The 13,397-nt window shown below is 38.2% G+C and overlaps 3 protein-coding genes across 13 annotated transcripts in view; 2 read left to right on the top strand and 1 right to left on the bottom strand.

Moving 5' to 3' along the window:
• LOC134789994 (myosin-IIIb-like) overlaps nt 1-6,641 on the top strand; it is a 72,083-nt gene extending 65,442 nt beyond the window's left edge. The window contains exons 19-22 of the mRNA XM_063760735.1: nt 207-385; nt 3,601-3,684; nt 3,997-4,110; nt 4,599-6,641. Coding sequence (XP_063616805.1) covers nt 207-385; nt 3,601-3,684; nt 3,997-4,110; nt 4,599-4,956 — 735 coding nt within the window. The 3' untranslated portion in view covers nt 4,957-6,641. The remainder of the gene's footprint in view (nt 1-206; nt 386-3,600; nt 3,685-3,996; nt 4,111-4,598) is intronic.
• Nucleotides 1-13,397, bottom strand: part of LOC134789988 (phospholipid scramblase 2) — a 412,262-nt gene that overhangs the window by 163,656 nt on the left and 235,209 nt on the right. The gene's annotated exons all lie outside the window — the stretch shown is intronic.
• LOC134789981 (alpha-catulin) overlaps nt 7,197-13,397 on the top strand; it is a 110,018-nt gene continuing 103,817 nt past the window's right edge. For 3 of the 11 annotated variants that reach the window (XM_063760711.1, XM_063760710.1, XM_063760712.1), the window contains exons 1-2: nt 7,782-8,166; nt 10,832-11,006. In XM_063760711.1, coding sequence (XP_063616781.1) covers nt 7,855-8,166; nt 10,832-11,006 — 487 coding nt within the window. In that variant the 5' untranslated portion in view covers nt 7,782-7,854. Of the gene's footprint in view, nt 7,426-7,781; nt 8,167-10,831; nt 11,007-13,397 lie in introns of those variants that run through there. The other 8 variants (XM_063760715.1, XM_063760714.1, XM_063760719.1 and 5 more) reach the window with 6 other exon arrangements.

The following is a 13,397-nucleotide window of genomic DNA, read 5'->3' as shown; positions in this document are numbered from 1 at the left end:
CTACCAAAAATCATATGGCGCTGAATAGCGTCATCTACTTCGGTAAAGATTTTATCCAAGACTTCACTACTTTCATTTATTATTAATTAGAAGAGCCCGGGGTACGTAACTTCCAGGAACTTTGTGTAAATTAAATATCTTGCTTAAGTAAGTTATTTATTTACTCGATTTATAATTCACTATATTCTAAAAATATTAATTTCCAGGTGCACGACAAAAACCAAGAGGTCCACAAGAACCTGCGTCGCAACAAGCCTGGTGTCCGTCTGTCCCAGGTCTCGCGGCCACCCGCCGAGTACCGTCCGCCCCCCGGCTTCACGCTCGTGCCGGCCATCGTGCGCGGTCAGGTGACGCAGCTGGAGCAAGACGCCAGCCGCCTCTCCAGGTACCATCTCTTAAACTTGCACAGTATATTACAGCGTTACAACAAGGTTGAAGTTCGTCTGCAGGCAGGTCTCGCGGCTGACCGCCGCCCGGCTTCACGCTCGTGCCGGCCATCGTGCTCGGTCCCGGTCAGGTGACGCAGATGACACAGGACGCCAGTCGACTGTCCAGATAACTACCATCTCATATTGACGAGCGGTCTGGCCTAGTGGGTAGTGACCCTGCCTGTAAAGCCGATGGTCCTGGGTTCGAATCCCAGTAAGGGCATTTATTTGTGTGATGACACAGATATTTGTTCCTGAGTCATGGTTGTTTTTTATGTATTTAAGTATTTATATATGGCTGCTATTTAACTGATCACCAGATTTAGTAAAATTTAATACCAAAAAAATCTATTTTACCACCCTAAAATCATGAATGATCACCAAAATTATAACACCATTTTAATGTGAAATGATTACCAATTTTATTACATTTTACTATCCTTTTAAAGGAAATGACACCAAACTAATCATTATTAACCCAAAAACAGTCAATGATTACCAAATTTCAAACCCCATTTTAATGTGAAATGATAACCAAATTTTTACATCTTGCTATCCTATTAAAGAAAATGACACCAAAATAATCATTGTAAACCCAAAAATAGTAAATGACCACCAAAATTAGAACTCCATTTTAATGTAAAATGATAACCAAATTTTTAAATCTTGCTATCCTATTAAAGCAAATGGCTCCAAAATAATCATTGTAAACGCAAAAATAGTAAATGATCACAAAAATTGTAACCACATTTTAATTAAAAATGTGCAAACATTTAATATATCGTTATTCTAATAGCATTTTATTTCTGTAACAGTCGCAGTTCTAACCTAACCTAACCCACTTTTCTAGTAGCATTTTGTTTCTGTAAGGGTCGCAGTTCAAACCTAACCTAACCCACTTTTCTAGTAGCATTTCTTTTCTGCAAGGGTCGCAGTTCAAACCTAACCTAACCCACTTTTCTAGTAGCATTTCGTTTCTGTATGGGTCGCAGTTCAAACCTAACCTAACCCACTTTTCTAGTAGCATTTCTTTTCTGTAAGGGTCGCAGTTCAAACCTAACCTAACCCACTTTTCTAGTAGCGTTTCGTATCTGTATGGGTAGCAGTTGAAACTTAACCTAACCTACTTTTCTATTACCATTTCGTTTCTGTAAGGGTCGCAGTGCTAACCTAACCTAACCCACTTAACTGATAGCAGTTTAACTTACTTTTCTAGTAGCATAACGAAATGCTACTAGAAAAGTAGATTAGGTTAGGTAGGTATGCGGTGCGGGCTACGGGGGGTTGAGCGGGAGGGGCTAGTAATTTTGGCATCAGTTTACTTTATTTGGTAATATGTATAATTTTTTTGGTAATCATAGTGGTTTATTTAGGTGAAAATATCGCATTAATTTGGTCTTCAAGATTTGGTGATCATTCATGATTTTTGGTGATCATTCAATATATTTGGTATTTGAATACAATTTGAAGTGCAGTCGTAATTAAAGTGGTGGTACTTTTGTATTTTTAGGCCTTATTTATTTGGTGTTCAGTAATTTTTTTTGGTAAGCATGATTTTTTTATTTAGGGTACCAAAGTATTTTTTGGTGGTCATTATATTTGTAGCCTTTATATATTATACACCGTGTTTTTATTGAATTCCGTTAACTTCGGGGTATGGTTAAGTACGTTTAAGAAAACTAAATGGCATCGTTAGTTTTCAAAAAAAAATTTTTTTTTTGTTTTTTTCTAAAAAAAAGTTTAAGTTTAAAAAGTAATTAATTGTAGCATATAGCGTTGTTGTAACACGGGCATTACATTTAATTCAACTAAACAATTGAAATCTGTGACATATCAATGTCATTTCGAACATCGATCGACCGAGATTGTACTTAAGTTTAGTAGCATATGTATGAACTCATTCTAAACACTAATCAATATGTAAACCGACCCTAAGGCAAGTGTACACGCTTGTAGAGGCGTTATAGGAAAAAAATTTTTTATTGATTATCTCCGAAATGGAGTTAATTAGAATAGCGGTGTCTTTGAGAAAGTTACTAGATTTAAGCTCAGGAATGCACCCTTGAAATTAACGGAAATCAAAAAAAACACGGTGTATATGTCGCAGTCAAAAGTGTGAACTGGTCAAAAGAACTTTAAACCGACAAAAACAGGCAAAACTGCTTTTGACTGAGCATGTTGGTCAAAAGTAGTTTTACCTGAAAATCATTGGTTAATAGTAATTGTGACTGTTACTATCAGTCAAAAGTACTCCCAGAAATAGGTAGGTTAGGGTTTTTTTTTTGCTACGCCCTAAAAACGAAACTGTTCCCAGAGATAGGTAGGTTAGGGTTATTTTTTTTTGCTACGCCCTAAAAACGAAACTGCTGCCAGAAATAGGTATGATTTTCAGGTAAAACTACTTTTGACCAACATGCTCAGTCAAAAGCAGTTTTGCCTGTTTTTGTCGGTTAAAAGTTCTTTTGACCAGTTCACACTTTTGACTGCAACATATATATCGTTGTCTGAGTACTCTCAACACAAGCCTTCTTGAGCTTACTGGGGAACTTGGTCAATCTGTGTAAGAATGTCCTATAATATTTATTTATTATTATCTCCTTTTTTTGCCTACTTATACAAACTGCCTCCATCGTGCATTGCCAGTTCAAGCATAATATCCCAATATGTAGGTGTACTTAATTATACTAAACTATGGAGCTACTCTTGTGGGTGGTAAATAAACGCTCGGGTCAGATAAACCGATTAAATGGTCAATTAGAGACTATTGGCTCATCAGAACTGTTGGTGTAGTGGTACCTACTACCATCGACTAAATTAACGTAGGTATGACTAGACTTATATCGACCGGGATATGGACCGTGATTACCTTTTGTATTGTTTTCGAGCTCCCAATACTAGTCTAGTCTATAGATAGTAATAGTAGTAGATTCAAGTCTAGTGAAATTAACCGTGAATCATTCAAAACTGTTAATTAACGTATGATGACGATGTCGGAGTGGCGGGCTCTTTAGGGGTAAACACCTCGTAAACACTATTAAACAGCAGTTCTATATTTCGAATTTTATTTTTCATGTATTTATTATTAATGTATAGTTAACTATTTCGGCAGTAAATTCTTGATAATATTTATAACAATTATAACCTTGTTTTCCCTCATGCTTTCGCGGATCAGTCCCTCGCCAGAATTTCTAGAGAGCTTTGCAAGTCCCTGGGATGAACCCTTTATCAATAAAGAATATGAGAACAGTCCATTAAGGTTGGTTAGTTGTTGTGTTGTTCTGTGGTGTTATTACTAAATTAGTTTATTATTTGTGTGTTATAGGTAACTACTTATTTCAATTTGAACGGTTAGGATCATCTAGATCATTTTTCACTGGATGTTACGAAACAAACAATTTTTTGCCGATAGTACTTACTTACTGTTCCATCTCGCTCCATCTATAGGAAGTAGACAATTAGAATACATAATTTATTTACATATTTTACCTGAAAGTCCCGAACCCAACACTTATCACGTAAATCCAAATAGCGCCACAGATTAAACAAGTACCTAACCATATATTTCCAGAGCCAATAGGGGCAATCAACAGCCGGTCGAGCAGTGCGGCGAGCACCGACACCACCTGGCCAGTCAGAACTGGCAAAACCTGCCCTGCAGCCGTCAGTGCGGCGGCCTCGTCAGGTATGCGCGCGACGATGATTTCACTAACTTCTGGCCGTGATTCTAACTAATCCTTGTGTTGTACATGCCAAACGCGCGGAATTTAGGAAACCTGGGTATGATAAGTTATCTATAATGATAAATCATGGTATTTCATCGTTGCTTGTTGATATTTGTCATAGTTTGTGGTTTTCCATCGTATTTTTTTTTCATTAAAAGTGATTAGTCATAATGTAGTTTTCAAATGCCTGGGGCGACTAAGTGGCTACAAATTTCCTATTTAAACGTCCATCATTAGTTCATTATTTGATTGTTTTCTTTCATGAATTGAAATTTTTGATCAAGACTTTCCGTCTACTACTAATTCAGTTTTGATTGTCGTAAATTGTCGTGACAATCATTATTAATGAGTTGCTATTCCCATACAGTACCTATTCTTACTCACGTTACTCTTTTCCTTTTTTCCTGGATAAATCAGTTGATCTAAGTACCCTACATTATGTTTCCAGTAACAAGATAATCGAGCTAGTAAAGCAGTCACATAAGGCAGACCCACCTCCGCGGCCAGTCTACAATCCAACACACGACCCAGAGTCAGATTTCCGAAAGATTCTCCGCAACTCGCCAGAAATCCTCGCAACACCTATCTTCAGCTCCGACGATGACTACACAGAAGGCCCGTTCAGGTTCAAACAGCTACTCAGGCCAACGCTAGGTCCGACGGAAAGTTTAAGGAAACGAAAGGTTAGAAATTCGCCCGGACAAAGTCCATGGATGTCAGACAGTTCTCAAGATAGTACCGAATCTAAGCAGGCGCTGTACAACAAGCGCAGGCCGCAGATCAGTATGGGCGTTTATTATAACTAGCTGAGACCGTGTCTCTCCTTTCAATTAAAACGTTGCTGTGGTCAACGGAACAACGGATTCCAAAGACTCCAGAGACTAGGCAAACATCGTGGATGTTGGAAAGTTCCCTGGACAGAACTGACTTTAACCAGGATCAACAAGCGCAAAGCGCGTAAAGTCCGTCTAAGCTAACTATGCGCCGACTTGAATAAAACAAAGTGAAGGGGTGTCATAATAAACGACCAATTCCCATAGGATTTTGAGACTAAAGATGGCATTCGCACACTTTGTCATTGCAAATGCCATTCAGAGTTAGCTTGGTCCGCTTTTATCTAATGTTAATCACAAACACTAGACTTATATATGATAAAGAATCCTTAGCAGAATCACAGCTTTCCATAAGTACAGACATGAGTACTCTAAGCCATAAAGTTTGCGATTCTGTATTTCACGTTTTTAGTCCAGTTGACTACCGTTTTTTATGTGTATTTAAGCATAGAGAGTAAGTAATTTATATTACTCTATGGTGCAGCGGATGAACACCACAAAACATGGCTTTTATTAATGACTTGCATTGAGGTTCGAAACGTTTCCCTGAGGCATATGTGTACCTATCTATATTATCATTTTGAATGTCTAATTAGTTGGTATATATAACATTTTGCCATGAGTAGTTTATAATGGCTTATATTGTAATAACAGGAATAACGTCCTACATTTTACAAGAATGCGCATACCGCATTCAGATACATCTAAAAATAGTGCAGTATATCGTGCTTTACCTGTATGTTATATTCGTATTTGATTTGTATCTTACAGTTATTGTGTTGTTACTGATTCCGTCCTAATCGGCTCATTTTATTTTATCAATAAGCAAATACATAGATAGTAAGTTATAAATCTACCTTTAGTTGAGAATTCGTCATATAAGTAATATTATTATGTTCTCGTACCACCAATAAAATGATTCTATTAGATTTAATATATTTACTAATAATGTTATTATACATTATATATTTACTATTTATTTATTTCATAATACGATTTACCAAAGTTTAACTCCTAAATAATATAGGTAGCTTTCCTACTGCATAACTTTAAATGTAAAAAAATACTACTTAGTCCCTATCTTAGAGTATTGCATGTGTGTTACAATTTTTGTTATTTTATTCTCTTCGTTGTCTGTATGAGTCTTGTAGTAAAATTATGTAATCTTATATCATTTTCACCGTTTCCATCAGTATTATTTTATATACCATATTATATTAAAGACAACTAAACTAAGAGACATACAAAATATGATCATAAGGTGTATTTGGGTATTTCAAACTATTTCATTTATTAGAGTTTATTGGAATTACCCGACACCCTGAACTTTTCCGAACCACCCGAATACCTACACCACATTAATGCTGTCGCCACGAATAGGATTGTTTTACTTCATATATCTCTCAGTTTATTTGTTTGTTATAGTATTTACAAAAATGTCAGGTTATTGTAATTAGATCTCACAGGAGAACACGATTGCATAGATATTATTGTTATTTACTTTATTAATTAATTGCCATTTCATACATGTATGTAGAGCAAGAAATAAATAAACATAATTATATCATTGACAACCTTTGTGATAATGTGCCAATGATTACTCGTAAGTTTTAGTTGTTTGAATGGAATGAATTGAAAATAAATATTGTTGATACAAATATTGTTTTACTGCTCGACCAAATACATCACTCTGTAGTATATATACTTAACCTATTTATGTTGAGACATGAGATAAAAATACCGCCTTATTAAGCTTTTATTTTATCGCAGACTGACCCTACACTGTAGATACTAACGAGCCCAAAATCAACAATGTTGTGGTAATTTACAGCAGCCTTTTAATTTTAAAGACCACATTCGGTCTTCATCATCAGACCAGTCTATGGTACCATAACATTTGCAATGTCAATACATTTACAGATTACAATTAATGTTCCGAGAGCCAACACAATTGGACACTAACAAGTGGTTGAACAACGGTTTGCGAATATTTACATAAGTGTAGTTACGTTTGAGAGCAGCAAGTTGAATAAAATATTACAAAGATAAATAAATAATATTCTTCCCGTTGCAAGTCTATCAATAAATCAATTTAAACGTGTTAAAACCTACACGCTTGCACGCCATGCGTGTACAAATTGGCGTCCGCAATCAAAACAAAGTGAATCCCGTAAAGCTGTAGTTTTATAAGCCCACCGAGTACGTGTAAAAGCTAAACAGTGCGTGTTTACGGCGGGCGGGCGGAGGGCGGCTCGGGTCTGCTCGGGCGGGCTCGGGCCACGTGACGGCGACGGCGGCCAATAGCGGCGCGGCGCCGGGTGCGCGCGCACCCGCGCAGTCGCGTCCGCGCCAGCCATGGCGGCCGCTGGCCTGCCTGAATTCGACCTCTCGCAAATAAAAACGCGCTCCGTAGAAAGAACTCTACTACCACTCATCAAACAGGTATGAAATACACCAAAATATTACTCAATATTATCCTAATTCCACAACCCTCTCGCCGTCCTACTGTGATGTTTACTCTTCACAATACTACTAAATCGCGTCAGCGACCGTACCCTGACGTCGTTTTGGACTCTGACGAGAACTCCGAAGTTTATGCGTAGTCTAAAATCATAATTTTATTTTCGGCACGGCTTCACCATAAAACACGTCGGTTTTACTACGTCACATGACGTTTACTGTTAGAATTTCCCGCCCACGACAACAAACTGTTGCACCATAATCCGCGCCGTCGCATTGGGTTCGTTCGTCTGGCGGGCAGTTTGAATGAAAAAGGGATTTTTGGAGGATGCATTATGAATAAAATACCTTCTTTGCAATAATAGATTTATCTCTGAGTTGTAAGGGATAATTTAAAATACTTCTCAGTGCATGATTGCGATGCATTCAGGTGTTTATGAGTTAAGGGCGGGCGGCCACGTGGTGTTGTATCGGTGTAGAGTGGAATGGGGTAGGGCAGGTCGGATGGGGTGTCTGGGTGGATCGATGGCGACGGCAGCGGCACGGCGGGCCGGGCAGGCGGGCAGTGCCGCGGCGGACGCGGGCAGAGCGGCGCGGTCGCGGTACGGTGTCGCGCGTCCGGCACGTCGAGCACGTGCGCGCCCGCCACGCGCCGCCCGCGCACTCCTCTCAGACATGGACGCGCTCTCCGATGACGACGAATACACACGTAGGGACCCGCAGGTACCGTACCTATCACGACAACAACAACAAAACGTCACGAACATCTGATAGTAGTGATAGTGAACACGACCAGCTCGCAGATCCTTCGGAGGTGGCTCAAGGAGCAGACGCAACAAGTGCTAGGCAGCCTGGCAGATCGCGTGCTACCACGACCTTGATCGAAGCTCCGCGAGCTCGCCCCGCTACCCGGCCAGCCCGCTGTCGCTCACGAAGTCTTAAACGATTTGATCCGCTAATTGATGCCCTTCCTTTGAGCCCCGCACATAATTAGAAAGAGCCTGGTGTTGTGCTTAGTGAATATAGATGAATACTTAGTCTATAATATTCATCTCAATATTGTGATAACAGCTGTTTGTTAGTTACGTCGAAGTATAAACAAAAGTGATAACTGTACGTACATATAAGTACATACTTCAATAATTTGGATGCGATAATTTCACGAGCACTATGTGAAACAATGGAACGCCAGGGCTAAACTGATAATGCTGCTAAACAACATTTGCAGTACCTATCATATTAATCGTGCATGTAGAATAACTAAGCAAATTTTATTAAGTAGGCAGTGTTCCGTAATTTACGCAAATTATACGCTAGCTCACTGAAAATTATATGACTACTGCATGAAATCGTTCAATATAAACAGACACAGCTGTTATAAAAAATGCAGTAGATGGTAGTGAATTTAAAGTGATTGTGTTTAGTCACGCGAATACCTAACAGTTTATGGGATTATAAAATAACGCCCTTCTACTATACACTATACTACTATACTTATATACTACAGACTATAGTTATAGTCTGTATCTTTAGGTATTTAAATAAAAGAAAACAAAATCTACCCTCAAATGACTCCTTAAGCCAGTTGAGGGTAAATGAAAACATTACACGATCAAATAATGTAGGTTAAAAGTCAGGTCGTTAAGTGACAGATCCAGGCGGTCTCGTATTTGATTGGTTAACCAATAAATGTTATAACAACCCGAAAATTTAAAAATTATGTGTTTACTTTTATTTAAATATCTAAAGACACATACTATAATCAAGGCGCCACGGTGGCATCAGTGGGAAGACACTCCTGACTTCGGGTAAACTCGGCTCCGTTCGGCTCAGCATTGCTCCGAGCAATTATTAGGGTTGACACAACTAGACGTCCATTTGCGTGCACGACCACAGATAAGATAAAGACTTGAATTTTGACAACCCTAAATAGCTGGAATGGATAGTGCCATAACTTAGAAAGGGATATCATGATTCGACCCTGAATCGCTGTCAAACTTCGGTTTTGTAGGAAGTGTCCTTTCTGTACGGTAGTACTATACTTATTCTGTGGTGGCATCAGAAATCGTATGATAAACTATTTAAATAACTTCCTCATTATTCATTTTCTTTTGATTTATTTAATTGTCATACATAGTATGTGGACTTGTAGAAAATAGCGATTTCTAGGTACATACATCATAGTTTGCAGGTGCCCAGGTCTTTTTTTGTAGCACAAACTAAGCAACTAAACCGTAAATCATTTCAAATATCTAATCATTTCCACTTGCAAAGATTGCCAGGTATAAAAAGATAAATATATCTATCTAATAATAAGTGTGACAGTTAAAATACTGTATCAGTGGAATATTTTAAACTATCATATCACTCCTATCATATATATAAGTATGAACCAATATATGAAATTATGTACTAGTTTCGATTTGGCGTGATTTAAACCTAAGTTTTTAATATTCTTGGTGTAGTTTAATAAGTATAACGGGGTAAATCGAAATTGGTATTTATTTATATTAAAACAGATCCGATTTACCCTATGTTATTTAAGTCATGAAAATTTTTTTTGCAAACATGACAACGGACAAAGTGTAAAATACAAATTCAAGTATTCTCGTTCTGAAACTGTCGGATACTTGCTGCAAGTATTGCAAGCTTCTGCCTTACCTAATTAAAGTCTTACCTCGACGCAGCAACAAGCCAAAACGTTGGAACTGTTGGAAATTCTCATAAGACAATAAGTCTGCACTAATTAAGTGCAACGCCTGAATTATTGTTTCCTGCTGTGGATTCGAGTAATTCCAAGCTCGACTGTTCCAAATAGCTAAATCTACACATAAAATAAACACTCTTGTAAAATTGCTCATTTCGTTTTTATTCAATGCTTAAAGATTTTGAATAAGAACAGGAATATATTAGGGAATATTATTTGTTCTGTCGTTAGAAGTAGATTTAATACAAATTATTGAGTTTTTTATTTGCGTGATTACTAAGTTGTTTTATGTCGCCAAGTCAAGCAAAGCCACACTTACAGGCCAATTCGAACGTACACTGACATCAGAATGTCATCCAAACGATGTCACTTCATTTTCGTGCATTTCGCTCGTATACTTGTCCGTGGTGCATGTATTGACGCGAGCGAGGCGATCAGGAACTAAATGACATCATTCTGATGTTAGTGTACGTTCGGTTGGTGTAGCGTATCGATACATTGAAAAATTCAGATACTTTTTCAATTTAGTAAGTAAAATATACAATTACAAACTGAACCCAATGGCCCACATGCTATTTTTCATAGGTACCAGTCTCCGCAATAAAATTATTGTAAGGACTGGTAAAATGAAAAATAGGTACCATGTGTCTTGTAAATTAACTGTAAAGTTTTCTTCCACAGATTAGTAGTTTGGTGGCGACACGGGGCGACGCTTCCGGAGCTGCCGTGCAGCGCGTGGGCGCAGCTGTGTGTTGCGCGGTAGAGCGCTTTGTGGCCGTGGGAGAGACCATCGCGGACGACAACCCGGACGTACGCCACAGCATGGTCCTGGCGTGCAAGGAGGCGCGAGCCGCAGGTACGTTAGCTCATAGATCTAAAGGCCCCTGTACATATTGGGCTAGCGTGGGCCAGTCTGGGGGACGCATTTATGCGTTAGATGGAGCAAGTGATATTGCTATCTCATTCTACCGCATGGCTGCGTCCCTTGGACTGGCCTGCGTTGGCCCAATATGTACAGGGGGCTTAAAGTTTGGGAGACCCTCCCTATATTAGTCTCCCGAGCGTTGGCGTTTCGTCAGCGCTGTGGCTGATTCTTGTTGGAGCAAAGTCACCGCCACATCAACTGGATGACGACGCTCGTGAGATGTTAATATGAGGGCTTTCTAATAGCAACACGCACTGACGCTTCAGTTGCCATTCTACCTTAACCGTCGCGATAGACAACTGCAACGTGCTCCACGACTTAGTCCTAACATGCACTGCAGATACTCTCGAAGAAATGAGCTACCTACCTACCTACCTATTTACATTTATTTGATTTATTTGACAAGAAATTAAGGGCAAAATCATTGAGCCTAATTTGTAATTACCTTTGCGCTGTACCGATAAATCGGATGGTCAAAGAGATGTATGATCAAAGGCTTACAATTTTTTCGGTAGTCAAAGGAGGCGTTTGACTAAAGATTGAATATATTGTTGTAAGTTTAAAACCTACGCAAGTGTATTGATATTGGTATGTTTCTTACAAAGTTTTTATTATAAATAAAGTAGGTACTTACATATTACACGTTGCATATTATATAAACAATATCACTTACCGTCCTGCATTATTAATTATAATAATTTACGTTAAAGAAAACAAAAGGTAAAATTTACATTGAATTTCAAATACCCGCTTTAAATATTAAAATTTAAAATCAACTTGTTCATTCCGCGCCTTTTATTAGAGCTGGAGTACTCGTAACTCGGACGAGTAAGGATAATAAATTTGCATAGAAATCGCGGAAGTTTGGGAAAGTTTGCGTTGATTGTGCCATTTTCCCAAATAGTTCCGAAGGTATTTTCATCTAGACTCGACCTCTAACAATGTTGTCTCCCTTGTCGACTTAAATTAAAAACCGGACAAGTGCGACTCGGACTCGCCCACTGAGGGTTCCGCACTTTTTAGGATTTGTTGTTATAGCGGCATCATCTGTGAAAATTTCAATTGTCTAGCTATCACGGTTTATGAGATACAGCCTGCGGACAGACAGACAGACGGACAGACACACAGGCAGATAGACAGACGGACAGACAGACAGACAGACAGACAGACAGACAGACGGACAGACAGACAGACAGACAGACAGACGGACAGTGGAGTCTTAGTAATAGGGTCCCGTTTTTAGCCTTTGGGTACGGAACCCTAAAAATGGTGACTTCCAGTTTCAACATATGTATTTAGTACTAAGTACCTAGTAGCGGTAAAACACTTTATTGTACAACATTTCAGAGTTGTGCTTTTTATATGCGTCTGCTAATCTTAATGCTTGGATAAATACCATAATGATAAGATACTTAATTCTTATTTATACCAAGCAGATGCATACTTATTAAAATCACAACTGTGACATTTTGTACAATAAAGTGTTTTAATAATTATGTATGATAAAATATCTGACTAAAGCATAAATCATCGCTGAAAATAAAACACAGTAAAACAAAGAACAAACATTACGACATTTATTCGCTGCATTAAATTAAGTCGTTTATAGCCAAAAGCCAATCCAGTAACAGAACAAAGTTACAAAGGAAAACCGGGGAAATGAATGTCTCGTATATGTACCCATTTAGAGCGTTTTTAATCAAGGCTGGCTTGCGTGACCTATAAATCTCTCCGATACCCTCTATTGTACGGCCATATTCTCCCCTCACACTCACAGTGCCGGCCTAAAGACTCAAATATTCATGTGGTTATAGTACAATTTGACCCGCTGCGCGCTGCAGTGAAACGTAAAGTTTGACGTTCGAAGGTTCTTGATATTGTAAGGTTAAAATTAAAACTCATTATGTATTCATTCATACATATTTTAGAAATTATCTAAAAGCGCCGGAGCCAATTGGCCATCGGCTTAGAAATCAAATCCTGCATTATTTACATTTTAAGTCTTATTCAGAAGTATTAGACTTAGATTATATCTTATATATGATATATAATATTACGATGCTTGCAAATTTTTTTGCAAATCAATATGAAACTGGCTATTATTCATTTATAGTAAAAAAGTAGTAAAATTTCGAACATTTATGCCGAGGTGTCACCAAAAACATTCGCGACACAGAACTATAAGTAGTGATTGATTACTGGATTACGAATAGAGTACTGTAGCTTTTGCTTTATAGCTCGAGGTCATTTGTTTCCATAATTTTCAAAACAGAAAATATCACAAATAAATTGTACATTACCTCGGCAGTCTCAGCAGCCCTT

This window comes from Cydia splendana, chromosome 4 (genome assembly GCF_910591565.1).
Source record: "Cydia splendana chromosome 4, ilCydSple1.2, whole genome shotgun sequence".
NCBI classification, from domain to species: domain Eukaryota; kingdom Metazoa; phylum Arthropoda; class Insecta; order Lepidoptera; family Tortricidae; genus Cydia; species Cydia splendana.
Note: the sequence above shows the minus strand (reverse complement) of the source record. Positions and strands in the feature narration are given on the sequence as shown.